At 46.2% G+C, this 26,803-nt stretch overlaps 1 protein-coding gene across 1 annotated transcript in view; it reads left to right on the top strand.

Annotated features, from left to right (window-relative positions):
* LOC135557147 (MAP/microtubule affinity-regulating kinase 3-like) overlaps nt 1-26,803 on the top strand; it is a 91,736-nt gene that overhangs the window by 30,482 nt on the left and 34,451 nt on the right. The window contains exons 4-9 of the mRNA XM_064990358.1: nt 695-908; nt 2,448-2,518; nt 11,667-11,723; nt 15,778-16,014; nt 16,613-16,732; nt 26,506-26,605. Coding sequence (XP_064846430.1) covers nt 695-908; nt 2,448-2,518; nt 11,667-11,723; nt 15,778-16,014; nt 16,613-16,732; nt 26,506-26,605 — 799 coding nt within the window. The remainder of the gene's footprint in view (nt 1-694; nt 909-2,447; nt 2,519-11,666; nt 11,724-15,777; nt 16,015-16,612; nt 16,733-26,505; nt 26,606-26,803) is intronic.

The following is a 26,803-nucleotide window of genomic DNA, read 5'->3' as shown; positions in this document are numbered from 1 at the left end:
CCAGCCATCCAGAGCGTACAGGTCGCAGTGGTGGGTGGTATATGGGGCTTTGGTGACAAAACGGATGGCACTGTGATAGGCTGATTCCAGTTAGCTGAGTAGAGTGTTGGAGGCTATTTAGTAAATGACACCGCCGAAGTCAAGGATCGGTAGGATAGTCCGTTTTACAAGGGTATGTTTGGCAGCATGAGTGAAGGATGCTTTGTTGCGAAATAGGAAGCCGATTCTAGATTTAATTTTGGTTGGGTTGGAGATGCTTAATGTGAGTCTGGAATGAGAGTTTACAGTCTAACCAGACACCTAGGTTTTTGAAGTCCACATATTCTAAGTCAAGAACATTCCAGAGTAGTGATGCTGGACGGGTGGGCAGGTGCAGGCAGCGATCGGTTAAGTCTCTCTTAATGATGGCGGTTATGATATCATTTAGGACCATGACCAGCTCTGAAACCAGATTGCATAGCAGAGGAGGTACTGTGGGATTCGAAATGGTCGGTGATCTGTTTATCTTGAGTTTCGAAAACCTTAGAAAGGCAGGGTAGCATAGATACAGGTCTGTAACACTTTGGGTCTAGACTGTCTCCCCCTTTGAAGAGGGGGATGACCGCGGCAGCTTTCCAATCTTTGGGAGTCTCAGACGATATGAAAGAGAGGTTGAACAAGCTAATAATAGGGGTTGCAACAATTTTGGTGACAGCAGCCTGGGAACAAACAGCCAGCGCTACTGCACCGATTCTTTCCTGAGGCAACCTGGCTAATCTCGTTATGTCACGTGTGCTCACCCTCTACCTCTCTCTCTCCCTCCCTCCCTCCCTCCCTCCCTCCCTCCCTCCCTCCCTCCACAGTGAAACTGTTTGAGGTGATAGAGACTGAGAAAACGCTCTACCTGGTGATGGAATATGCCAGTGGAGGTAAGTTACTTAGCAATATGTCATACAGTACAACATCATACTTAGAATATGCCAGTGGAGGTAAGTTACTTAGTAAATGTCATACAGTGCAACATCATACTTAGAATATGCCAGTGGAGGTAAGTTACTTAGTAATATGTCATACAGTACAACATCATATTTAGAATATGCCAGTGGAGGTAAGTTACTTAGTAATATGTCATACAGTACAACATCATACTTAGAATATGCCAGTGGAGGTAAGTTACTTAGTAATATGTCATACAGTACAACATCATACTTAGAATATGCCAGTGGAGGTAAGTTACTTAGTAATATGTCATACAGTACAACATCATACTTAGAATATGCCAGTGGAGGAGTTACTTAGTAATGTGTCATACAGTACAACATCATACTTAGAATATGCCAGTGGGGAGTTACTTAGTAAGTCATACAGTACAACATCATATTTAGAATACAGTGGAGTAAGTTACTTAGTAATATGTCATACAGTACAACATCATACTTAGAATATGCCAGTGGAGGTAAGTTACTTAGTAATATGTCATACAGTACAACATCATACTTAGAATATCCAATGGAGGTAAGTTACTTAGTAATATGTCATACAGTACAACATCATACTTAGAATATGCCAGTGGAGGTAAGTTACTTAGTAATATGTCATACAGTGAACATCATATTTAGAATATGCCAGTGGAGGTAAGTTACTTAGTGATATGTCATACAGTACAACATCATATTTAGAATATGCCAGTGGAGGTAAGTTACTTAGTAATGTGTCATACAGTACAACATCATACTTAGAATATGCCAGTGGAGGTAAGTTACTTAGTAATGTGTCATACAGTACAACATCATACTTAGAATATGCCAGTGGAGGTAAGTTACTTAGTAATATGTCATACAGTACAACATCATACTTAGAATATGCCAGTGGAGGTAAGTTACTTAGTAATATGTCATACAGTACAACATCATATTTAGAATATGCCAGTGGAGGTAAGTTACTTAGTAATATGTCATACAGTACAACATCATATTTAGAATATGCTTTGAGCATAATCCATGAAAAGCTCATTTATTTATCTAAAATACAAGTATTATGATTATTATATATGATTATTATGTATGACACCGTTCTGTTGGAGACCTACCGGCTGTGCAGGCTTTTGCCCAAGCCCTGTGCTAACTCACCTGCTTCAGGCAATCAAGGTCCTGATGAGTTGTCTATTAGTGGAATTAGCTGTGTTTGAGGGCAGGGCTGGAGCAAGATCCTGCACAACCAGTAGCTCTCCAGGAGGAGGGTTGGTCTGTCTCCTGATATCCATAGTACTTTATTGTAACACATAGTATTGCCTTAATCTAGGACAAATGAGGCTGCCAAACTAGCAATTGATGCTTTGTTGATGGGTTCCAGACATTAAAAATAAGTTGGGAGTCTGAAACGAAATTTTAGAATGTTCCATTCAGTGAAAGTTGAACTCAAACCTCTCTCGGACTCTCTCTCTCTGTCTCGCTCTCCCTTCCTTCCAGGGGAGGTCTTTGACTACCTCGTAGCTCACGGGAGGATGAAGGAGAAGGAAGCCAGGGCAAAATTTAGACAGGTACTGCAGCAGACTGGATTCAGCCCTACACGCACGCACGCACATACACATAACATACACACCCCATGTTCAAAGTCACCCTTGCTGGGTGACAGACTTTCAAGCCACACCCACACACAGCCGTAAGCCCCCCCTCACACACAAACATGCTAACACACACACAGATCATCATATTTCGTTGGGAACTGGGAAGATCCTTGGCCATTCCTGTCATTTTCAGCCAATTAGTGAAAGGGGGTCTCCCGTAAGTCCAGAAGGGGCTCCCCTGACCCCACCCCTTCTCCTCATTGGTTCAGGCCACGGTCGCTGTGGAGATGGGGATATCTGGGTCACTTGATGTAAGAGCTGGGACAGGGAGCTAGGAGAAGGGGGGTGAAAGGAAGATGGGAGAAAATATGGATGGATAAATGAGGAGAAAGGAGAGGAGAGGGGGAGAAAAGAGGGATGGGTAAAAGAGGAGTAAGGAGAGGGGAGGGGGAGAAAAGAGGGATGGGTAAAAGAGAGAGTAAGGAGAGGGGAGGGGGAGAAAAGAGGGATGGGTAAAAGAGGAGTAAGGAGAGGGGAGGGGGAGGAGGGGGAGAAAAGAGGGATGGGTAAAAGAGGAGTAAGGAGAGGGGAGGGGGAGGGAGGGGGAGAAAAGAGGGATGGGTAAAAGAGGAGTAAGGAGAGGGGAGGGGAGAAAAGAGGGATGGGTAAAAGAGGAGTAAGGAGAGGGGAGGGGGAGGGGGGAGAAAAGAGGGATGGGTAAAAGAGGAGTAAGGAGAGGGGAGGGGGGGGGGAGAAAAAGCGGGATGGGTAAAAGAGGAGTAAGGGAGGGGAGGAGGGGGAGAAAAGAGGGATGGGTAAAAGAGGAGTAAGAAGAGGGGAGGGGGGGAGAAAAGAGGGATGGGTAAAAGAGGAGTAAGGAGAGGGGGGGGGGAGGGGAGGGGGAGAAAAGAGGGATGGGTAAAAGAGGAGTAAGGAGAGGGGAGGGGGAGGGGAGGGGGAGAAAAGAGGGATGGGTAAAAGAGGAGTAAGGAGAGGAGAGGGGAGGGGGAGGGGAGGGGGAGGAAAGAGGGATGGGGAAAAGAGGAGTAAGGAGAGGGGAGGGGGAGAAAAGAGGGATGGGTAAAAGAGGAGTAAGGAGAGGGGAGGGGGAGAAAAGAGGGATGGGTAAAGAGGAGTAAGGAGGAGGGGAGGGGGAGAAAAGAGGGATGGCTAAAAGAGGAGTAAGGAGAGGAGAGGGGGAGAAAAGAGGGATGGGTAAAAGAGGAGTAAGGAGGGGAGGGGGAGGGGAGGGGGAGAAAAGAGGGATGGGTAAAAGAGGAGTAAGGAGAGGGGAGGGGGAGGGGAGGGGGAGAAAAGAGGGATGGGTAAAAGAGGAGTAAGGAGAGGAGAGGGGAGGGGGGGGGAGGGGGGAGAAAAGAGGGATGGGGAAAAGAGGTAAGTAAGGAGAGGGGGAGGGGGAGAAAAGAGGGATGGGTAAAAGAGGAGTAAGGAGAGGGGAGGGGGGGGAGAAAAGAGGGATGGGTAAAAGAGGAGTAAGGGGAGGGGGAGAAAAGAGGGATGGCTAAAAGAGGAGTAAGGAGAGGGGAGGGGGAGGGGAGGGGGAGAAAAGAGGGATGGGTAAAAGAGGAGTAAGGAGAGGGGAGGGGGAGGGGAGGGGGAGAAAAGAGGAGTAAGGAGAGGGGGAGGGGAGGGGGAGAAAAGAGGGATGGGTAAAAGAGGAGTAAGGAGAGGGGAGGGGGGGGGGAGGGGGAGAAAAGAGGGATGGGTAAAAGAGGAGTAAGGAGAGGGGAGGGGGAGGGGAGGGGGAGAAAAGAGGGATGGGTAAAAGAGGAGTAAGGAGAGGGGAGGGGGAGGGGAGGGGGAGAAAAGAGGGATGGGTAAAAGAGGAGTAAGGAGAGGGGAGGGGGAGGGGAGGGGGAGAAAAGAGGGATGGGTAAAAGAGGAGTAAGGAGAGGGGGAGGGGGAGGGGGAGGGGGAGAAAAGAGGGATGGGTAAAAGAGGAGTAAAGGAGAGGGGAGGGGGAGGGGTAAAAGAGGAGTAAGGAGAGGGGAGGGGGAGAAAAGAGGGATGGGTAAAAGAGGAGTAAGGAGAGGGGGAGGGGGGGGAGGGGTAAAAGAGGAGTAAGGAGAGGGGAGGGGGAGAAAAGAGGGATGGGTAAAAGAGGAGTAAGGAGAGGGGAGGGGGAGGGAGGGGGAGAAAAGAGGGATGGGTAAAAGAGGAGTAAGGAGAGGGGGGGAGGGGGGAGGGGAGGGGGAGAAAAGAGGGATGGGTAAAAGAGGAGTAAGGAGAGGGGAGGGGAGGGGGAGAAAAGAGTGATGGGTAAAAGAGGAGTAAGGAGAGGGGAGGGGGAGGGGAGGGGGAGAAAAGAGGGATGGGTAAAAGAGGAGTAAGGAGAGGGGAGGGGGAGGGGGAGGGGGAGGGGGAGAAAAGAGGGATGGGTAAAAGAGGAGTAAGGAGAGGGGGAGGGGGAGGGGAGGGGGAGAAAAGAGGGATGGGTAAAAGAGGAGTAAGGAGAGGGGAGGGGGAGGGGAGGGGGAGAAAAGAGGGATGGGTAAAAGAGGAGTAAGAAGAGGGGAGGGGGGGAGGGGGAGAAAAGAGGGATGGGTAAAAGAGGAGTAAGGAGAGGGAGGGGGAGGGGAGGGGGAGAAAAGAGGGATGGGTAAAAGAGGAGTAAGGAGAGGGGAGGGGGAGAAAAGAGGGATGGGTAAAAGAGGAGTAAGGGGAGGGGGAGAAAAGAGGGATGGCTAAAAGAGGAGTAAGGAGAGGAGAGGGGGAGAAAAGAGGGATGGGTAAAAGAGGAGTAAGGAGAGGGGAGGGGGAGAAAAGAGGGATGGGTAAAAGAGGAGTAAAGGAGAGGGAGGGGGAGGGGGAGGGGGAGAAAAGAGGGATGGGTAAAAGAGGAATAAGGAGAGGGGAGGGGAGGGGAGGGGAGGGGGAGAAAAGAGGGATGGGTAAAAGAGGAGTAAGGAGAGGGGAGGGGAGGGGAGGGGGAGAAAAGAGGGATGGGTAAAAGAGGAGTAAGGAGAGGGGAGGGGGGGGGAGGGGGAGAAAAGAGGGATGGGTAAAAGAGGAGTAAGGAGAGGGGAGGGGGAGGGGAGGGGGAGAAAAGAGGGATGGGTAAAAGAGGAGTAAGGAGAGGGGAGGGGGAGAAAAGAGGGATGGGTAAAAGAGGAGTAAGGAGAGGGGAGGGGGAGGGGGGGGAGAAAAGAGGGATGGGTAAAAGAGGAATAAGGAGAGGGGGGGGGAGGGGAGGGGGAGAAAAGAGGGATGGGTAAAAGAGGAGTAAGGAGAGGGGGGGGAGGGGGGGGAGAAAAGAGGGATGGGTAAAAGAGGAGTAAGGAGAGGGGAGGGGAGGGGGGAGAAAAGAGGGATGGGTAAAAGAGGAGTAAGGAGAGGGGAGGGGGAGGGGAGGGGGAGAAGAGAGGGATGGGTAAAAGAGGAGTAAGGAGAGGGGAGGGGGAGGGGGGGGGGGAGAAAAGAGGGATGGGTAAAAGAGGAGTAAGGAGAGGGGAGGGGGAGAAAAGAGGGATGGGTAAAAGAGGAGTAAGGAGAGGGGAGGGGGGGGGAGGGGGAGAAAAGAGGGATGGGTAAAAGAGGAATAAGGAGAGGGGAGGGGAGGGGAGGGGGAGAAAAGAGGGATGGGTAAAAGAGGAGTAAGGAGAGGGGAGGGGAGGGGAGGGGGAGAAAAGAGGGATGGGTAAAAGAGGAGTAAGGAGAGGGGAGGGGGAGGGGAGGGGGAGAAAAGAGGGATGGGTAAAAGAGGAGTAAGGAGAGGGGAGGGGGAGGGGAGGGGGGAGAAAAGAGGGATGGGTAAAAGAGGAGTAAGGAGAGGGGAGGGGAGGGGAGGGGGAGAAAAGAGGGATGGGTAAAAGAGGAGTAAGGAGAGGGGAGGGGGAGGGGTAAAAGAGGAGTAAGGAGAGGGGAGGGGAGGGGTGAGAAAAGAGGGATGGGTAAAAGAGGGTAAGGAGAGGGGGGGGAGGGGGAGAAAAGAGGGATGGGTAAAAGAGGAATAAGGAGAGGGGAGGGGAGGGGGAGGGGAGGGGGAGAAAAAGGGATGGGTAAAAGAGGAGTAAGGGAGGGGAGGGGGAGAAAAGAGGGATGGGTAAAAGAGGAGTAAGGAGAGGGGAGGGGGAGAAAAGAGGGATGGGTAAAAGAGGAGTAAGGAGGGGAGGGGAGGGGGAGGAGGGGAGAAAAGAGGGATGGGTAAAAGAGGAGTAAGGAGAGGGGGAGGGGGAGGGGAGGGGGAGAAAAGAGGGATGGGTAAAAGAGGAGTAAGGAGAGGGGAGGGGGGGAGGGGGAGAAAAGAGGGATGGGTAAAAGAGGAGTAAGGAGAGGGGAGGGGAGGGGAGGGGGAGAAAAGAGGGATGGGTAAAAGAGGAGTAAGGAGAGGGGAGGGGAGGGGAGGGGGAGAAAAGAGGGATGGGTAAAAGAGGAGTAAGGAGAGGGGAGGGGGGGGGAGAAAAGAGGGATGGGTAAAAGAGGAGTAAGGAGAGGGGAGGGGGAGAAAAGAGGGATGGCTAAAAGAGGAGTAAGGAGAGGGGAGGGGGAGGGGAGGGGAGAAAAGAGGGATGGGTAAAAGAGGAGTAAAGGAGAGGGGAGGGGGAGGGGAGGGGGAGAAAAGAGGGATGGGTAAAAGAGGAGTAAGGGAGAGGGGGAGGGGGAGGGGGGGAGGGGGGAAAAGAGGAGTAAGGAGAGGGGAGGGGAGGGGAGAAAAGAGGGATGGGTAAAAGAGGAGTAAGGAGAGGGGAGGGGGAGGGGAGGGGGAGAAAAGAGGGATGGGTAAAAGAGGAATAAGGAGGGGAGGGGGGGGGGAGAAAAGAGGGATGGGTAAAAGAGGAATAAGGAGGGGGGAGGGGGAGAAAAGAGGGATGGGTAAAAGAGGAGTAAGGAGAGGGGAGGGGAGGGGGGAGAAAAGAGGGATGGGTAAAAGAGGAGTAAGGAGAGGGGAGGGGGAGGGGGAGGGGAGAAAAGAGGGATGGGTAAAGAGGAGTAAAGGAGAGGGGAGGGGGGGGGAGGAGGGGGAGAAAAGAGGGATGGGTAAAAGAGGAGTAAGGAGAGGGGAGGGGGAGGGGAGGGGGAGAAAAGAGGGATGGGTAAAAGAGGAGTAAGAAGAGGGGGGGGGGGGGAGAAAAGAGGGATGGGTAAAAGAGGAGTAAGGAGAGGGGGGAGGGGGAGGGGGAGAAAAGAGGGATGGGTAAAAGAGGAGTAAGGAGAGGGGGGGGGGAGGGGGAGAAAAGCGGGATGGGTAAAAGAGGAGTAAGGAGAGGGGAGGGGGAGAAAAGAGGGATGGGTAAAAGAGGAGTAAGAAGAGGGGGAGGGGGAGAAAAGAGGGATGGGTAAAAGAGGAGTAAGGAGAGGGGGGGGGGAGGGGAGGGGGAGAAAAGAGGGATGGGTAAAAGAGGAGTAAGGAGAGGGGAGGGGGAGGGGGAGAAAAGAGGGATGGGTAAAAGAGGAGTAAGGAGAGGGGAGGGGGGGGGAGGGGGAGAAAAGAGGGATGGGTAAAAGAGGAGTAAGGAGAGGGGAGGGGGAGAAAAGAGGGATGGGTAAAAGAGGAGTAAGGGGAGGGGGGGGAAAAAGAGGGATGGCTAAAAGAGGAGTAAGGGAGAGGGGGAGGGGGAGAAAAGAGGGATGGGTAAAAGAGGAGTAAGGAGAGGGGGGGGAGGGGAGAAAAGAGGGATGGGTAAAAGAGGAGTAAGGAGAGGGGAGGGGGAGGGGAGGGGGAGAAAAGAGGGATGGGTAAAAGAGGAGTAAGGAGAGGGGAGGGGAGAAAAGAGGGATGGGTAAAAAGAGGAGTAAGGGGAGGGGAGAAAAGAGGGATGGCTAAAAGAGGAGTAAGGAGAGGAGAGGGGGAGAAAAGAGGGATGGGTAAAAGAGGAGTAAGGAGAGGGGAGGGGGAGAAAAGAGGGATGGGTAAAAGAGGAGTAAAGGAGAGGGGAGGGGGAGGGGAGGGGGAGAAAAGAGGGATGGGTAAAAGAGGAGTAAGGAGAGGGGAGGGGGAGAAAAGAGGGATGGGTAAAAGAGGAATAAGGAGAGGGGAGGGGGAGGGGAGGGGGAGAAAAGAGGGATGGGTAAAAGAGGAGTAAGGAGAGGGGAGGGGGAGGGGAGGGGAGAAAAGAGGGATGGGTAAAAGAGGAGTAAGGAGAGGGGAGGGGGAGGGGGAGGGGGAGAAAAGAGGGATGGGTAAAAGAGGAGTAAGGAGAGGGGAGGGGGAGGGGAGGGGGAGAAAAGAGGGATGGGTAAAAGAGGAGTAAGGAGAGGGGAGGGGGAGGGGGAGGGGGAGAAGAGAGGGATGGGTAAAAGAGGAGTAAGGAGAGGGGAGGGGGAGGGGAGGGGGAGAAAAGAGGGATGGGTAAAAGAGGAATAAGGAGAGGGGGAGGGGGAGGGGGGAGGGGGAGAAAAGAGGGATGGGTAAAAGAGGAGTAAGGAGAGGGGAGGGGAGAAAAGAGGGATGGGTAAAAGAGGAGTAAGGAGAGGGGGAGGGGAGAAAAGAGGGATGGGTAAAAGAGGAATAAGGAGGGGGAGGGGGAGAAAAGAGGGATGGGTAAAAGAGGAGTAAGGAGAGGGGGGAGGGGGGGGGGAGAAAAGAGGGATGGGTAAAAGAGGAGTAAGGAGAGGGGAGGGGGGAGGGAGGGGGAGAAAAGAGGGATGGGTAAAAGAGGAGTAAGGAGAGGGGAGGGGAGGGGGGAGAAAAGAGGGATGGGTAAAAGAGGAGTAAGGAGAGGGGAGGGGGAGAAAAGAGGGATGGGTAAAAGAGGAGTAAGGAGAGGGGAGGGGGAGGGGAGGGGGAGAAAAGAGGGATGGGTAAAAGAGGAGTAAGGAGAGGGGAGGGGGAGGGGAGGGGGAGAAAAGAGGGATGGGTAAAAGAGGAGTAAGGAGAGGGGAGGGGAGGGGAGGGGGAGAAAAGAGGGATGGGTAAAAGAGGAATAAGGAGAGGGGAGGGGAGAAAAGAGGGATGGGTAAAAGAGGAGTAAGGAGGGGGTGGGGAGGGGGAGAAAAGAGGGATGGGTAAAAGAGGAGTAAGGAGGGGAGGGGAGGGGAGAAAAGAGGGATGGGTAAAAGAGGAGTAAGGAGAGGGGGGGGGGGGAGAAAAGAAGGATGGGTAAAAGAGGAGTAAGGAGAGGGGAGGGGGGGGAGGGGGAGAAAAGAGGGATGGGTAAAAGAGGAGTAAGGAGAGGGGGAGGGGAGAAAAGAGGGATGGGTAAAAGAGGAGTAAGGAGAGGGAGGGGGAGAAAAGAGGGATGGGTAAAAGAGGAGTAAGGGAGGGGAGGGGGGGGAGAAAAGAAGGATGGGTAAAAGAGGAGTAAGGAGAGGGGGAGGGGAGGGGGAGAAAAGAGGGATGGGTAAAAGAGGAGTAAGGGAGAGGGGGAGGGGGGGAGAAAAGAGGGATGGGTAAAAGAGGAGTAAGGGAGAGGGGAGGGGGAGAAAAGAGGGATGGGTAAAAGAGGAGTAAGGAGAGGGGGAGGGGGGGAGAAAAGAGGGATGGGTAAAAGAGGAGTAAGGAGAGGGGAGGGGGAGAAAAGAGGGATGGGTAAAAGAGGAGTAAGGAGAGGGGAGGGGGAGAAAAGAGGGATGGGTAAAAGAGGAGTAAGGAGAGGGGAGGGGGAGAAAAGAAGGATGGGTAAAAGAGGAGTAAGGAGAGGGGAGGGGGGGAGGGGGAGAAAAGAGGGATGGGTAAAAGAGGAGTAAGGAGAGGGGAGGGGGAGAAAAGAGGGATGGGTAAAAGAGGAGTAAGGAGAGGGAGGGGGAGAAAAGAGGGATGGGTAAAAGAGGAGTAAGGAGAGGGGAGGGGGAGAAAAGAAGGATGGGTAAAAGAGGAGTAAGGAGAGGGGGAGAAAAGAGGGATGGCTAAAAGAGGAGTAAGGAGGGGGAGAAAAGGGGGATGGGTAAAAGAGGAGTAAGGAGAGGGGAGGGGGAGGGGAGGGGGAGAAAAGAGGGATGGGTAAAAGAGGAGTAAATGAGAGGGGAGGTGGAGGGGGAGAAAAAGAGGAGTAAAGGAGAGGGGAGGGGAGGGGGAGAAAAGAGGGATGGGTAAAAGAGGATTAAGGAGAGGGGAGGGGGAGGGGAGGGGGAGAAAAGAGGGATGGGTAAAAGAGGAGTAAGGAGAGGGAGGGGGAGGGGAGGGGGAGAAAAGAGGGATGGGTAAAAGAGGAGTAAGGAGAGGGGGAGGGGAGGGGAGGGGGAGAAAAGAGGGATGGGTAAAAGAGGAGTAAGGAGAGGGGAGGGGGAGGGGAGGGGGAGAAAAGAGGGATGGGTAAAAGAGGAGTAAAGGAGAGGGGAGGGGGAGGGGTAAAAGAGGAGTAAAGGAGAGGGGAGGGGGAGGGGTAAAGGAGGAGGTAAGGAGAGAGGAGGGGGAGGGAGAAAAGAAGGATGGGATAAAAGATGAGGATAGAAGGGGAGAGGAGAGCAATCAGAACACATCAGCATTAATAAAATGAAAATGTATTATCCCAATGGATAGGTACATTGATATGTATTACCCCAATGGATAGGTACATTGATATGTATTACCCCAATGGATAGGTACATTGATATGTATTACCCCAATGGATAGGTACATTGATATGTATTACCCCAATGGATAGGTACATTGATATGTATTACCCCAATGGATAGGTACATTGATATGTATTACCCCAATGGATAGGTACATTGATATGTATTACCCCAATGGATAGGTACATTGATATGTATTACCCCAATGGATAGGTACATTGATATGTATTACCCCAATGGATAGGTACATTGATAGGTATTACCCCAATGGATAGGTACATTGATAGATATTGTTGTAGTTATATAGTATGTTGTTGACAGTAATCAGTCACTAGCTAGTTCTGTTAAGCCTCTGCTTACCTGGATGGGGAAACCCCCCAGATCTAACATACACACACAGACACACACCATGCGTGACTCAGTACTGGCCACAGTCACTTCCCTGTTGTCCAATCAATGAAGTTCTATGAAGTGGGTGCGGGTTCTCACGCAAGCACACACACAAACACATTCACACACCAGACAGTGTTGACCAGTCCCAAATGAACCCCAAGCTCCTCTGTCACATCTCCAAATCTAAAGGGCTGTAGTTAGAATAACTTTTATAACAACTTAAAAACGCCATAATATCTTCTAACTTTAATTATATGGTCTTGGTCCTTTCCAGATTGTGTCAGCTGTGCAGTACTGCCATCAGAAAAAGATTGTACATCGAGACCTGAAGGTAATGAACACTTTATGTACACACACACACACACACACGCATACACACATGTACCCTGGCATACATACAGTGGGGCAAAAAAGTATTTAGTCAGCCACCAATTGTGCAAGTTCTCCCACTTAAAAAGATGAGAGGCCTGTAATTTTCATCATAGGTACACTTTCAACTATGACAGACAAAATGAGAAAAAAAAAATCCAGAAAATCACATTGTAGGATTTTTAATGAATTTATTTGCAAATTATGGTGGAAAATAAGTATTTGGTCACCTACAAACAAGCAAGATGTTCTGGCTACCACAGACCTGTAACTTCTTCTTTAAGAGGCTCTGTCCTCTACTCGTTACCTGTATTAATGGCACCTGTTTGAATTTGTTATCAGTATCACAACCTCAAACAGTCACACTCCAAACTCCACTATGGCCAAGACCAAAGAGCTGTCAAAGGACACCAGAAACAAAATTGTAGACCTGCACCAGGCTGGGAAGACTGAATCTTCAATAGGTAAGCAGTTTGGTTTGAAGAAATCAACTGTGGGAGCAATTATTAGGAATTGGAAGACATACAAGACCACTGATAATCTCCTTCAATCTGAGGCTCCACGCAAGATCTCACCCCGTGTGGTCAAAATGATCACAAGAACGGTGAGCAAAAATCCCAGAACCACACAGGGGGACCTAGTGAATGACCTGCAGAGAGCTGGGACCAAAGTAACAAAGCCTACCATCAGTAACACACTATGCCGCCAGGGACTCAAATCCTGCAGTGCCAGATGTGTCCCCTGCTTAAGCCAGTACATGTCCAGGCCCGTCTGAAGTTTGCTAGAGAGCATTTGGATGATCCAGAAGAAGATTGGGAGAATGTCATATGGTCCGATGAAACCAAAATAGAACTTTTTGGTGAAAACTCAACTCGTCGTGTTTGGAGGACAAAGAATGCTGAGTTGCATCCAAAGAACACCATACCTACTGTGAAGCATAGGGGTGGAAACATCATGATTTGGGGCTGTTTTTCTGCAAAGGGACCAGGACGACTGATCCGTGTAAAGGAAAGAATGAATGGGGCCATCTATCGTGAGATTTTGAGTGAAAACCTCCTCCCATCAGCAAAGACATTGAAGATGAAACGTGGCTGGTTCTTTCAGCATGACAATGATCCCAAACACACCGCCTGGGCAACGAAGGAGTGGCTTCGTAAGAACCATTTCAAGGTCCTGGAGCGGCCTAGCCAGTCTCCAGATCTCAACCCCATAGAAAATCTTTGGAGGGAGTTGAAAGTCCGTGTTGCCCAGCAACAGCCCCAAAACATCACTGCTCTAGAGGAGATACCTATAATACTTATTTTCCACCATAATTTGCAAATAAATTCATTAAAAATCCTACAATGTAATTTTCTGGATTTTTTTCCTCATTTTGTCTGTCATAGTTGAAGTGTACCTATGATGAAAATTACAGGCCTCTCCCATCTTTTTAAGTGGGAGAACTTGCACAATTGGTGGCTGACTAAATACTGTTTTGCCCCACTGTATTATTATTATTGTCTGCATTATTATCTGATATAAATATATAGTGTACAACATATATTATTATTGTCTGCATTATTAGCTGATATGAATGTTTAGTGTACTACATATATTATTATTGTCTGCATTATTAGCTGGTATGAATGTTTAGTGGACAACATATATTATTATTGTCTGCATTATTAGCTGGTATGAATGTTTAGTGTACAACATATATTATTATTGTCTGCATTATTAGCTGATGTGAATGTTTAGTGGACAACATATATTATTATTGTCTGCATTATTAGCTGGTATAAATGTTTAGTGTACAACATATATTATTATTGTCTGCATTATTAGCTGATATGAATGTTTAGTGTACAACATATATTATTATTGTCTGCATTATTAGCTGGTATGAATGTTTAGTGGACAACATATATTATTATTGTCTGCATTATTAGCTGGTATGAATGTTTAGTGTACAACATATATTATTATTGTCTGCATTATTAGCTGATGTGAATGTTTAGTGGACAACATATATTATTATTGTCTGCATTATTAGCTGGTATAAATGTTTAGTGTACAACATATATTATTATTGTCTGCATTATTAGCTGATATGAATGTTTAGTGTACAACATATATTATTATTGTCTGCATTATTAGCTGATATGAATGTTTAGTGTACAACATATATTACTATTGTCTGCATTATTAGCTGGTATGAATGTTTAGTGGACAACATATATTATTATTGTCTGCATTATTAGCTGGTATGAATGTTTAGTGTACAACATATATTATTATTGTCTGCATTATTAGCTGATATGAATGTTTAGTGTACAACATATATTATTATTGTCTGCATTATTAGCTGGTATGAATGTTTAGTGGACAACATATATTATTATTGTCTGCATTATTAGCTGGTATGAATGTTTAGTGTACAACATATATTATTATTGTCTGCATTATTAGCTGATGTGAATGTTTAGTGGACAACATATATTATTATTGTCTGCATTATTAGCTGGTATAAATGTTTAGTGTACAACATATATTATTATTGTCTGCATTATTAGCTGATATGAATGTTTAGTGTACAACATATATTATTATTGTCTGCATTATTAGCTGGTATGAATGTTTAGTGGACAACATATATTATTATTGTCTGCATTATTAGCTGGTATGAATGTTTAGTGTACAACATATATTATTATTGTCTGCATTATTAGCTGATGTGAATGTTTAGTGGACAACATATATTATTATTGTCTGCATTATTAGCTGGTATAAATGTTTAGTGTACAACATATATTATTATTGTCTGCATTATTAGCTGATATGAATGTTTAGTGTACAACATATATTATTATTGTCTGCATTATTAGCTGATATGAATGTTTAGTGTACAACATATATTATTATTGTCTGCATTATTAGCTGATGTTAATGTTTAGTGGACAACATATATTATTATTGTCTGCATTATTAGCTGGTATAAATGTTTAGTGTACAACATATATTATTATTGTCTGCATTATTAGCTGATATGAATATTTAGTGTACAACATATATTATTATTGTCTGTATTATTAGCTGATATGAATGTTTAGTGTACAACATATATTATTATTGTCTGCATTATTAGCTGGTATAAATGTTTAGTGTACAACATATATTATTATTGTCTGCATTATTAGCTGATATGAATGTTTAGTGTACAACATATATTATTATTGTCTGTATTATTAGCTGATATGAATGTTTAGTGTACAACATATATTATTATTGTCTGCATTATTAGCTGGTATAAATGTTTAGTGTACAACATATATTGTTATTGTCTGCATTATTAGCTGGTATAAATGTTTAGTGTACAACATATATTATTATTGTCTGCATTATTAGCTGATGTGAATGTTTAGTGGACAACATATATTATTATTGTCTGCATTATTAGCTGGTATAAATGTTTAGTGTACAACATATATTATTATTGTCTGCATTATTAGCTGATATGAATGTTTAGTGTACAGCATATATTATTATTGTCAGAACAACTGGGACTCGTGTCAGTTCAGTCTTTCTCCCTGCAACATTCAAGACCACAAAGTGTGGGTGACTGACAGTCTGACAACGTTACTGTCGGTGTAAATGTCCAATGTTTACTTCGCTCTTAGCATCTCATATATTGTAGATGTGAGTCATTTAGCAGACGCTCTTATCCAGAACGACTGACAGTAGTGAGTGGATACATTTTTCGTACTTGTCCCCCGTTGGAATGAAAACCCACAACCGTGGCATTGAAAGCTCCATGCTCGACCAACTAAACCACATGGGATCGACATCTTGTGTCACACTGAATGATGTCCCCACACACCCCACCTATAGTTCACTAGTTCCGGTGTAAAACCTACCCATCTACCCCCCCCCCCCCTTTAATGGTAAACAACAACAATGTTCAGTGTTTCACATCACTGAATAAATACCACACACACACAAACACACTCACTTCACCTTCTCTCCCCCGCCCGCACCAGGCTGAGAACTTACTCCTAGACGCTGACATGAATATCAAGATTGCCGACTTTGGCTTCAGTAACGAGTTCACAATGGGCAGTAAGCTGGACACGTTCTGCGGCTCCCCTCCCTACGCCGCCCCAGAGCTGTTCCAGGGGAAGAAGTACGACGGGCCAGAGGTGGACGTCTGGAGCCTGGGGGTCATCCTGTACACGCTGGTGTCAGGGTCGCTGCCCTTCGACGGGCAGAACCTCAAGGTGTGTGTGTGTGTTAACCTTTAACTCTGGCCTTCACTCTTATGTCCCAATTCTCTACCCATCTGTCCTAAATGTGCACTTGCTTTGAAAGGAAAGGACTAGTGTAAGAATGGTAAAAACTCCATCTCGTCCATGCTTACACTTGCATACCATGCTAACTGCGTGGGGAAGAGTAACAGATTGCACACTTTGGGAGACAGGTTGAGACAAAGGGTCTATATATCCTCTGTAAGAGCTGAAAGTGTTGTCTACAGGGTAAATACCGTATCCCTTTCTACATGTCCACCGACTGACCCCTGACCTCTAAACCTCCGACCCTGCCTTTATCTCTCCTCTCTATCTCCCCCTATAGGAGCTGAGAGAGCGTGTTCTAAGGGGCAAATACCGTATCCCTTTCTACATGTCCTCCAACTGACCCCTGACCTCTAAACCACCGGCCCTGCCTTTAACCTCTCCTCTCTATCTCCCCCTATAGGAGCTGGGAGAGCGTGTTGTAAGGGGTAAATACCGTATCCCTTTCTACATGACCACCGACTGACCCCTGACCTCTAAACCCCCGGCCCTGCCTTTAACCTCTCCTCTCTATCTCCCCCTATAGGAGCTGAGAGAGCGTGTTGTAAGGGGTAAATACCGTATCCCTTTCTACATGTCCACCGACTGTGAAAACCTCCTCAAGCGCTTCTTGGTGCTCAACCCATCCAAGCGTGGTTCACTTGAGGTGAGGGAGGATGTCTGAAATGTAAATATGTCTTACTACTTATGTTACTTCGCCGTCCACGGACTCCTTCCTTCTTCACGTCACTCCTGCCTGGTTTCTGTCTGTGTGGAGATGTTTGGGATGCAAGGTTTGAACACAGCACCTTCATGCCCACACACGCTGGTACGTGCACACGCTGGTACGTGCACACGCTGGTACGTGCACACGCTGGTACGTGCACACGCGGGTACGTGCACACGCGGGTACGTGCACACGCGGGTACGTGCACACGCTGGTACGTGCACACGCTGGTACATGCACACGCACGTCTTCCATCCGATAGAGTAGATTTCCCACTGCTAGACGCACACACACACGCACACGCACACACATACACCTATCCCTCCCCCATCTACACCATAGTCCTGTCTGTACACTCACTCATCTCCCTGTGCTGAGGAAACAGACATAATTAATTAAACAGCTAAAGGCAGTCCTACCACTCTCATCACATGTGTCCTTGTGTATTTATCTAAAACTGACCTTAGATCAGTGTCTAGGGGCAAAAACCTGTTTTTGCTTTGTCAATATGGGGCATTGTGTGTCGATTGATTCGAAAAGTATTCAATCCATTTTAGAATGAGGCGGTAACGTAACAAAAGTCAAGGGTCTGAATATTTTTCGAATGTAGTGTACGTTGTAAAATGTCATTCATAGGCGAGTTGTAGCAACCTCATGATGGGTATATGGAACGTTTAAGTATCATGTAGTAGCCTCAGCCTTTCAATGATGTTTTCAGCTGGGTGAATGGAGTCATCCAATATGCTGTAATAGAAATAAGGTCATGCGCATAAAACAAATGTATTGTCCTCCCTCATCTGAAACGGAACCGACCGCCACTGTTGTTAATGTAGCAGGGTTGAATGCAAACTGTCCATTGAAATCCTAATTGATTTTGCTTCAATTTATTTAAGTGATCACTGTGCTGTTGCCTATGTGAGGGATTTAAAAATTCCTAAACTTCCTTCACGTATTACCATGAAAAGGAATTGGAAGCAGTTTGATACTCAGGGTTTTGTACATGATGTTTTTAACTTTGCCTGGAATAAAGTTGAATTCATCCCTGATGTTGAATTTGCTTTTTTTTTTTTTTTACTTCCATAAAGCATTCCAGGAATCATGCAACAAGCCCCTTTCAAACAAAACAGAATTACAGGCAGAGACAGCCCTTGGTTCTCAGATGAACTAGCAATCATAAGGAAACGTAATGCTTTGTGGGCTTAAGGTCTGATTCAGCTGATGATTGGATGGCTTTTAAACGCCTTCGGGAATCAGGTTGTGGCTATGACCCGAAAGCTGAAAGCAGACCTCGATCTCAAGTCTACGACTGATAATCTGAATAATCCTTCAACATTTTTGAAAAGTTTAGAGTGCAAAGGAGATGCACAGCTCCCTAAACAACTACTGGTTGACTCACAGGTGGTAATTGAGAACCTTTATTCTGAACTCTTTTAATCATCATTTTCTTGATGCGGGTTATTTAATAGGGTTAAAGGTCCATTAGCGCCCCCTGGGAAATTACCCGACACTCCATCCCCCATTTCTCCTTCACCCAAATCCAGATAGCAGATGTTCTGAAAGAGCTGCAAAATCTGGACCCCTACAAATCAGCTGGGCTAGACAATCTGGACCCTTTCTTTTAAAAAATTATCCGCCGCAATTGTTGCAACTCCTATTACTATCCTGTTCAACCTCTCTTTCGTATCGTCTGAGATCCTAAAGGTTGGAAAGCTGACTGGGTCATCTCCCTCTTCAAAGGGGGTGACACTCTAGACCCAAACTGTTACAGACCTGTATCTATCCTACCCTGCATTTCTAGTCTAGTTCTAATCTTCGAAAGCCAAGTTAACAAACAGATCACCGACCATTTCGAATCCCACCATACCTTCTCCGCTATGCAATCTGGTTTCAGAGCTGGTCATGGGTGCACCTCAGCCACGCTCAAGGTCCCAAACGATATCATAACCGCCATCGATAAGAGACAATACTGTGTAGCCGTATTCATCGACCTGGCCAAGGCTTTCGATTCTGTCAATCACCGCATTCTTATTGGCAGACTCAGAAGCCTTGGTTTCTCAAATGACTGCCTCGTCTGGTTCACCAACTACTTCTCAGATAGAGTTCAGTGTGTCAAATCGGAGGTCCTGTTGTCCGGACCTCTGGCAGTCTCTATTGGGGTGCCACAGGGCTCAATTCTCGGGCCAATTCTTTTTTCGGTATACATCAATGATGTCGCTCTTTCTGCTGGTGATACTCTGATCCACCTCTACGCAGACGACACCATTCTGTATACTTCTGACCCATCTTTGGACACTGTTAACAAACCTCCAGACGAGATTCAATGCCATACAGTACTCCTTCCGTGGCTTCCAACTGCTCTTAAATGCAAGCAAAACTAAATGCATGCTCTTCAACCGATCGCTGCCTGCGCATCTAGCATCACTACTCTGGACGGTTCTGACTTAGAATATGTGGACAACTACAAATACCTAGGTGTCTGATTAGACTGTAAAGTCTCCTTCCAGACTCACATTAAGCATCTCCAATCCAAAATTACATCTAAAATTGGCTTCCTATTTTGCAACAGAGCATCCTTCACTCATGCTGCCAAACCTACCCTTGTAAAACTGACTATCCTACCGATCCTTGCCTTCGGCAATGTTATTTACGAAATAGCCTCCAACCCTCTACTCAGCCTACATCCAATTTGCTATCACAGTGCCATCCGTTTTGTCACCAAAGCCCCATATACGACCCACAACTGTGACCTGCACACTCGTATTGGCTGGCCCTTGCTTCATATTCGTCGCCAAACCCACTGGCTCCAGGTCATCTATAAGTTTTTGCTAGGTAAAGCCCCGCCTTATCTCAGCTCACTGGTCACCATAGCAGCACCCACCCGTAGCACGCGCTCCAGTAGATATATTTCACTGGTCAACCCCTTTGGCCGCCTTTCCTTCCAGTTCTCTGCCTCCAATGACTGGAACGAACTGCAAAAATCACTGAAGCTGGAGACTTATTTTTCCCTCACTAGCTTTAAGCATCAGCTGTCAGAGCAGTTTACCGATCATTGCACCTGTACATAGCCCATCTGTAAATAACCCACCCAGCTACCTCATCCCCATGTTGTTATTTATTTTCTTTCTCCTTTGCACCCCACTATCTCTACTTGCACATTCATCTCCTGGACATCTATCACTCCAGTGTTTATTTTCAAAATGTAATTATTTCGCCACTATGGCCTATTTATTGCCTTACCTCCCTAATCTTTCTACATTTGCACACACTGTATATAGATGTTTCTATTGTCTTATTGACTGTTTGTTTGTTTATCCCATGTGTAACTCTGTGTTGTTGGCGTCACACTGCGTTGCTTTATCTTGGCCAGGTGGCAGTTGTAAATGAGAACCTGTTCTCAACTGGTCTACCTAAGGTGAAATTAAGTAAAAAGCAAGCCATCTCCAGGTTCTCTGTCTCGGAGCTGCAGACGTCATTGTTCCTCCTTTAGATTCATATCAACTTTATTATCCCACCAGGGGGAAATGCATTTGGTCATGTGCTTAAAAATACATACAATTTAAACTACACAATAATTCATTCAAGGTGCTATAGCTACACATGTAAAGTGAAAGTGCAATATGGTGTATACTGGAGGGACCAACAGACTATCTATTATACAGCCTAATGCCTGTTGGAATAAAATAGTCCCCATATATATCTGTTTCCATTTTCTTTAGAAGAAGTGTCTTTCCCCTTGTCTGGCTGGAAGAAGTCTATTTCCCCTTGTCTGGCAGGAAGAAGTTTCTTTCCCCTTGTCTGGCTGGAAGAAGTTTCTTTCCTCTTGTCTGGCTGGAAGAAGTTTCTTTCCCCTTGTCTGGCTGGAAGAAGTTTCTTTCCCCTTGTCTGGCTGGAAGAAGTTTCTTTCCCCTTGTCTGGCTGGAAGAAGTGTCTTTCCCCTTGTCTGGCTGGAATAAGTTTCTTTCCTCTTGTCTTGCTGGAAGAAGTTTCTTTCCCCTTGTCTGGCTGGAAGACGTTTCTTTCCTCTTGTCTGACAGGAAGACGTTTCTTTCCCCTTGTCTGGCTGGAAGACGTTTCTTTCCCCTTGTCTGGCTGGAAGACGTTTCTTTCCCCTTGTCTGGCAGGAAGAAGTTTCTTTCCTCTTGTCTGGCTGGAAGACGTTTCTTTCCCCTTGTCTGGCTGGAAGAAGTTTCTTTCCTCTTGTCTGGCTGGAAGACGTTTCTTTCCCCTTGTCTGGCAGGAAGAAGTTTCTTTCCCCTTGTCTGGCTGGAAGACGTTTCTTTCCCCTTGTCTGGCTGGAAGACGTTTCTTTCCCCTTGTCTGGCTGGAAGACGTTTCTTTCCCCTTGTCTGACAGGAAGACGTTTCTTTCCCCTTGTCTGGCTGGAAGAAGTTTCTTTCCTCTTGTCTGGCTGGAAGACGTTTCTTCCCCTTGTCTGGCTGGAAGACGTTTCTTTCCTCTTGTCTGGCTGGAAGACGTTTCTTTCCTCTTGTCTTGCTGGAAGAAGTGTCTTTCCCCTTGTCTGGCTGGAAGAAGTTTCTTTCCTCTTGTCTGGCTGGAAGACGTTTCTTTCCCCTTGTCTGGCTGGAAGACGTTTCTTTCCTCTTGTCTGGCTGGAAGACGTTTCTTTCCTCTTGTCTTGCTGGAAGACGTTTCTTTCCCCTTGTCTGGCTGGAAGAAGCTTCTTTCCTCTTGTCTGGCTGGAAGACGTTTCTTTCCCCTTGTCTGGCTGGAAGACGTTTCTTTCCTCTTGTCTGGCTGGAAGACGTTTCTTTCCTCTTGTCTGGCTGGAAGATGTTTCTTTCCCCTTGTCTGGCTGGAAGACGTTTCTTTCCCCTTGTCTGACAGGAAGACGTTTCTTTCCCCTTGTCTGGCTGGAAGAAGTTTCTTTCCTCTTGTCTGGCTGGAAGACGTTTCTTTCCCCTTGTCTGGCTGGAAGACGTTTCTTTCCTCTTGTCTGGCTGGAAGACGTTTCTTTCCTCTTGTCTTGCTGGAAGAAGTGTCTTTCCCCTTGTCTGGCTGGAAGAAGTTTCTTTCCTCTTGTCTGGCTGGAAGACGTTTCTTTCCCCTTGTCTGGCTGGAAGACGTTTCTTTCCTCTTGTCTGGCTGGAAGACGTTTCTTTCCTCTTGTCTTGCTGGAAGACGTTTCTTTCCCCTTGTCTGGCTGGAAGAAGCTTCTTTCCTCTTGTCTGGCTGGAAGACGTTTCTTTCCCCTTGTCTGGCTGGAAGACGTTTCTTTCCTCTTGTCTGGCTGGAAGACGTTTCTTTCCTCTTGTCTGGCTGGAAGATGTTTCTTTCCCCTTGTCTGGCTGGAAGAAGTTTATTTCCTCTTGTCTGGCTGGAAGAAGTTTCTTTCCCCTTGTCTGGCTGGAAGAAGTTTCTCTCCCCTTGTCTGGCTGGAAGATGTTTCTTTCACCTTGTCTGGCTGGAAGACGTTTCTTTCCACTTGTCTGACAGGAAGAAGTTTCTTTCCTCTTGTCTGGCTGGAAGACGTTTCTTTCCCCTTGTCTGGCTGGAAGACGTTTCTTTCCCCTTGTCTGGCTGGAAGACGTTTCTTTCCCCTTGTCTGGCTGGAAGACGTTTCTTTCCCCTTGTCTGGCTGGAAGACGTTTCTTTCCTCTTGTCTGGCTGGAAGACGTTTCTTTCCCCTTGTCTGGCTGGAAGAAGTTTATTTCCTCTTGTCTGGCTGGAAGAAGTTTCTTTCCCCTTGTCTGGCTGGAAGAAGTTTCTTTCCCCTTGTCTGGCTGGAAGAAGTTTCTTTCCCCTTGTCTGGCTGGAAGAAGTTTATTTCCTCTTGTCTGGCTGGAAGACGTTTCTTTCCTCTTGTCTGGCTGGAAGATATTGTCTTGTTGCAGATATTGAAGTGTATTGGGATTACTGGTAATGTCTGGAGTGGTTTGTGAACAAGAGTGCCTTGACTTTTTCCACATTTTGTTATGTTAAAGCCTGAATATTAAATGTAGATATTGTTGGTCACTGGCCTACACACAATACCCCATATTGTCAAAGTGGAATTAATTATTATTACTATTTTTTTTAAATTTATAAATTAAAAAACAATGCAGCTGAAATGTCCTGAGTCAATAAGTAGTCAACTCCTTTGTTATGGCAAGCCTAGATAAGTTTAGGAGTTAACATTTGCTTAGCAAGCAATGAATTTCAAATACAGATTCAACCACAAAGACCAGGGAGGTGTTCCAATGCTTCGCAAAGAAGGGCATCTATTGGTAGATGGGTAAAAACAAAAACAGCTGACAATGAATAACCCTTTGAGCACGGTGAAGTTATTAACCTCTTGAAACTCCCCATCCCGGATCCGGGATTGTGACTAAGCCTCAGGCTCATTAGCATAACGCAACGTTAACGATTTCTGAAAATCGCAAATAAAATTAAAATAATGCGTTTGCTCTCAAGCTTAGCCTTTTCTTAACAACACTGTCATCTCAGATTTTCAAAATATGCTTTTGAACCATAGAAATTGACTAATTTGTGTAAGAGTATGCAAAGCTAGCATAGCATTTTGTGTAGCATGTAGCACGCAACATTTTCACAAAAGCCAGATAACCAAATAAATAAAATCATTTACCTTTGAAGAGCTTCTGATGTTTTCAATGAGACGACTCCCAGCCACATACCAGATGCGCAGTGTTTCCTGAAAGCGTCTGTGTGTAGGAGAAATCGTTCCGTTTTCTACATTGCGCCTGGCTACCGAAACGAACCGAAAATGCAGTCACCTACAACGTGAAACTTTTTCCGGATTAACTACATAATATCGACCGAAACATGGCAAACGTTGTTTGGAATCAATCCTCAAGGTGTTTTTTCACATATCTCTTCATTGACATGCAGTTCGTGGAAGCTTGCTTCTCTCTCTGTGCCCCATGGAAAAATACTGGCAGGTGACTTTTGCGCACCAATTTCGGCGCAGGACACCGGGCGGACACGTGGTAAATGTGGTCTCTTATGGTCAATCTTCCAATGATCTGCCTACAAATACGTCACAATGCTGCAGACACCTTGGGGAAACGACAGAAAGGGCAGACTCATTCCTCTTGCGTTCACAGCCATATAAGGAGATCATGAAAGACAGAGCCTCAAAAATCCTTGTCATTTCCAGGATGCCAAGTCATCTTGGTTTTGCCTGAAGCTCACGTTAAAGGGCACGCACAGAGAAGATATTTGTATTTCTGGACACGTCAGAGTGTTTTCTTTCGAACAGTAGCAATTATATGCATAGTCGAGCATCTTTTTGTGACAAAATATCTTGTTTAAAACGGGAACGTTTTTCTTCCAAAAATGAAATAGCGCCACCATAGGTGTAAGAGGTTAATTACACTTTATTTGGTGTATCAATACACCCAGTCAAGCCTGTACAGAATAAACATATGCATCCTGTTTGAAACAAGGCAATGAAGTAATACAGCTAAAAATTAGGCAAAGCAATGAACTTTTTGTCCTGAATACAATGTGTTATGTTTGGGGCAAATCCAATACAACACATTACTGAGTACCTCTCTCTGTATTTTCAAGCACAGTGTGTTAAAGCCAGATGGTTGTGAGTCGGACACCGTAAAGATCGATTTTAGGTCCCCTGTTTATTATCTATAATCAACATCATTGGGAGCCATATTGAGACAGCTGATGTACATTTCTACGTGGAAGACACTGTTCTCTATTCAAGTGACAGCAGTTTAACTTTGGCTTTTGGAAAAGCTCTAACATCATTCAACAGAATCTGTACAATTTGAAGCTTGTTCTGAAATCTTCTAAATCAAAATGCTATTTTCTAATACTAACCATCCTGAAAAGCATGTAATTACTACCTTGGGTTGACATTCTGTAGAGCAAATCAGAACGTACACATATCTGGGAGTTTGGGTGGATGAGGAGTGGCTCACCACCCATGTGGAGAACATTGCCAGGAAACGCCAGCTGCGTATACTCCGGCACAAAGCTTGTTTTCCTTTGCCACGAGAAAATAGTTTTCTTGTACTTGGACTATGGTCATATTGTTTATGTGACTCAAGACTCGAGCTCTACAATGAAGGCTCTTGGCACTGCATCTTGCAACCCTTTGTTTCGTCACCAATCAGAGACGTCTAACTCACTGTGATTTCTACAGTGCTGCCAGGTGGACATCACTAGCAACATGCAGGCTCAAACACTGATACATTCTTATTTACCAGGCCATTTTAGGAAAACTGCTTTTTTACCTAGCTCGGAATGAAAACACTAAGATCTCAATCTTGCTTTATGCTCAAAGTCCCAAGAATTTGAACCAAGCATTCGATTCCCTGAAGTGGCTGAAGTGAAATGGAACTGAGCCCAACCCTGGCTCCCCCATTCAACTTGTCAGATGCTCCCCATTGGAATGGATCCTGGGTCGCGTTCAGGATGTTGCAACGTTCCAGAATATTGCAGATATAAATATATTGTATAGAGTTGACACGATTTCCTCTTGAGAGAGAAGGATTTCTTTTTCAATCTGAATGGTATGTAAAGTTCTCTGCTGAATGTGACCCCAGTAAACTACTCTACTGACCGACAGTCCTTCTATAGACCCTCATCCAGAGTTGGGGTGAATTCTATTTCAATTCAGGTCCCAACCCCCCCCCCCCCCATCCCAGATCTGGACCTGGAGGTCCGCCACTCTGCTGGTTTTCATCCTTCCCTTCTAATTAAGGAACTGTTCAGACATGGGACACTGGGGTCGACTTCATGAGGCACCAACGCTTGTTTGTGTTCTCTGTTGAAAAACATTTTGAAATGTTTTCTGTGGTGTGCCCCAATGAACACAACCTAGGTGAATGGCATCTCGGGCCATTCAGTGAAATGAATCAATCATTTTACTACCAGGATGAATCTAACACCAGCAGACGTCCAGGCTGTGACTTGAGTAGCAGAGTTGTTAAACAAGCCCATGAGAAAAGAGTTGGCCGAAGCAGAAAGAGACTGGCACAAACAGTGTCTTCGAAAAGTATTCAGATCCCTTCAATTTTTCCACATTTTGCGACGTTACAGCCTTGTTCTAAAATTGGTTAAGTTACATTTTTTTCCTCATCAATCTCCACGCAATACCCCATAATGACAAAGTGAAAACTTTTCCCTAAAAAAAACAAAATTGAAAACAGAAACACCTCATTTACATAAGTATTCAGACCCTTTGCTATGAGACTCGTCCTGTTTTTGCTGCCAACAAAGTACTGAGTAAAGGCTCTGAATACTTATGTAATTAAGGAATTCTGTAAAAAAAAAAATGTAATTAGCAAACATTTCTAAAAACCTGTTTTCACTTTGTTATTATGGGGTATTGAGGGGAAAAAAGCATGTAATCAATTTTAGAATAAGGCTGTAACGTAACAAAATGTAGAGGTCTGAATTATTTCTTAATGCACTGTATTGCCACTATTTTACCCAATCCCAAATCGACCCCTTGCCCCTACCCGTGGGCCCTCGCCATTACCTCACTTGGGTACATCTGAAAAGATGAGATAAGCAATATTATAATGGCCCCTAATTTTGCCTTTTGATAGCTTAGGTTGAAATATTTACAAATTGCTGTATCTATTACAGATCTAAGTGCATAGGCGCACAATGTAGGGGTGAGTGGTTGATTTAGGATTAGGCATCACTGTTATGAAATTCCACTTGGTTTGGCGGGTAATTGGGCCTCTAGAGCCGAGACTGATGTTTGTGTCTGTCCTTCTCCCTCATAGCAAATCATGAAGGACCGGTGGATAAACGCAGGCCTAGAGGAGAATGGACTGAAGCCATTCATGGAGCCAGAACAGGACATCACAGACCAGAAGAGAATAGGTACATTGACTCCAACACTCCTCTCTCTATATATATCAGCGGCTCCCAATTTGCTTCCTTACCTTTCAATGTTTTCAGATCTGAACAGGTATAGGTTTAAAGAGTGTAGGGGTGGAGCTTCTACCATATTGCTTACACCTTAGATCTGCATTAAGGAAGGGTTAGGGAGGGAATTGGGGACTGGCTTTACATCTATAA

The sequence above is a fragment of the Oncorhynchus masou genome, chromosome 16 (genome assembly GCF_036934945.1).
Source record: "Oncorhynchus masou masou isolate Uvic2021 chromosome 16, UVic_Omas_1.1, whole genome shotgun sequence".
Taxonomy (NCBI): Eukaryota; Metazoa; Chordata; class Actinopteri; order Salmoniformes; family Salmonidae; genus Oncorhynchus; species Oncorhynchus masou.
The sequence above is the reverse complement of the archived record's forward strand: the minus strand, read 5'-3'. Positions and strand labels throughout refer to the sequence as shown.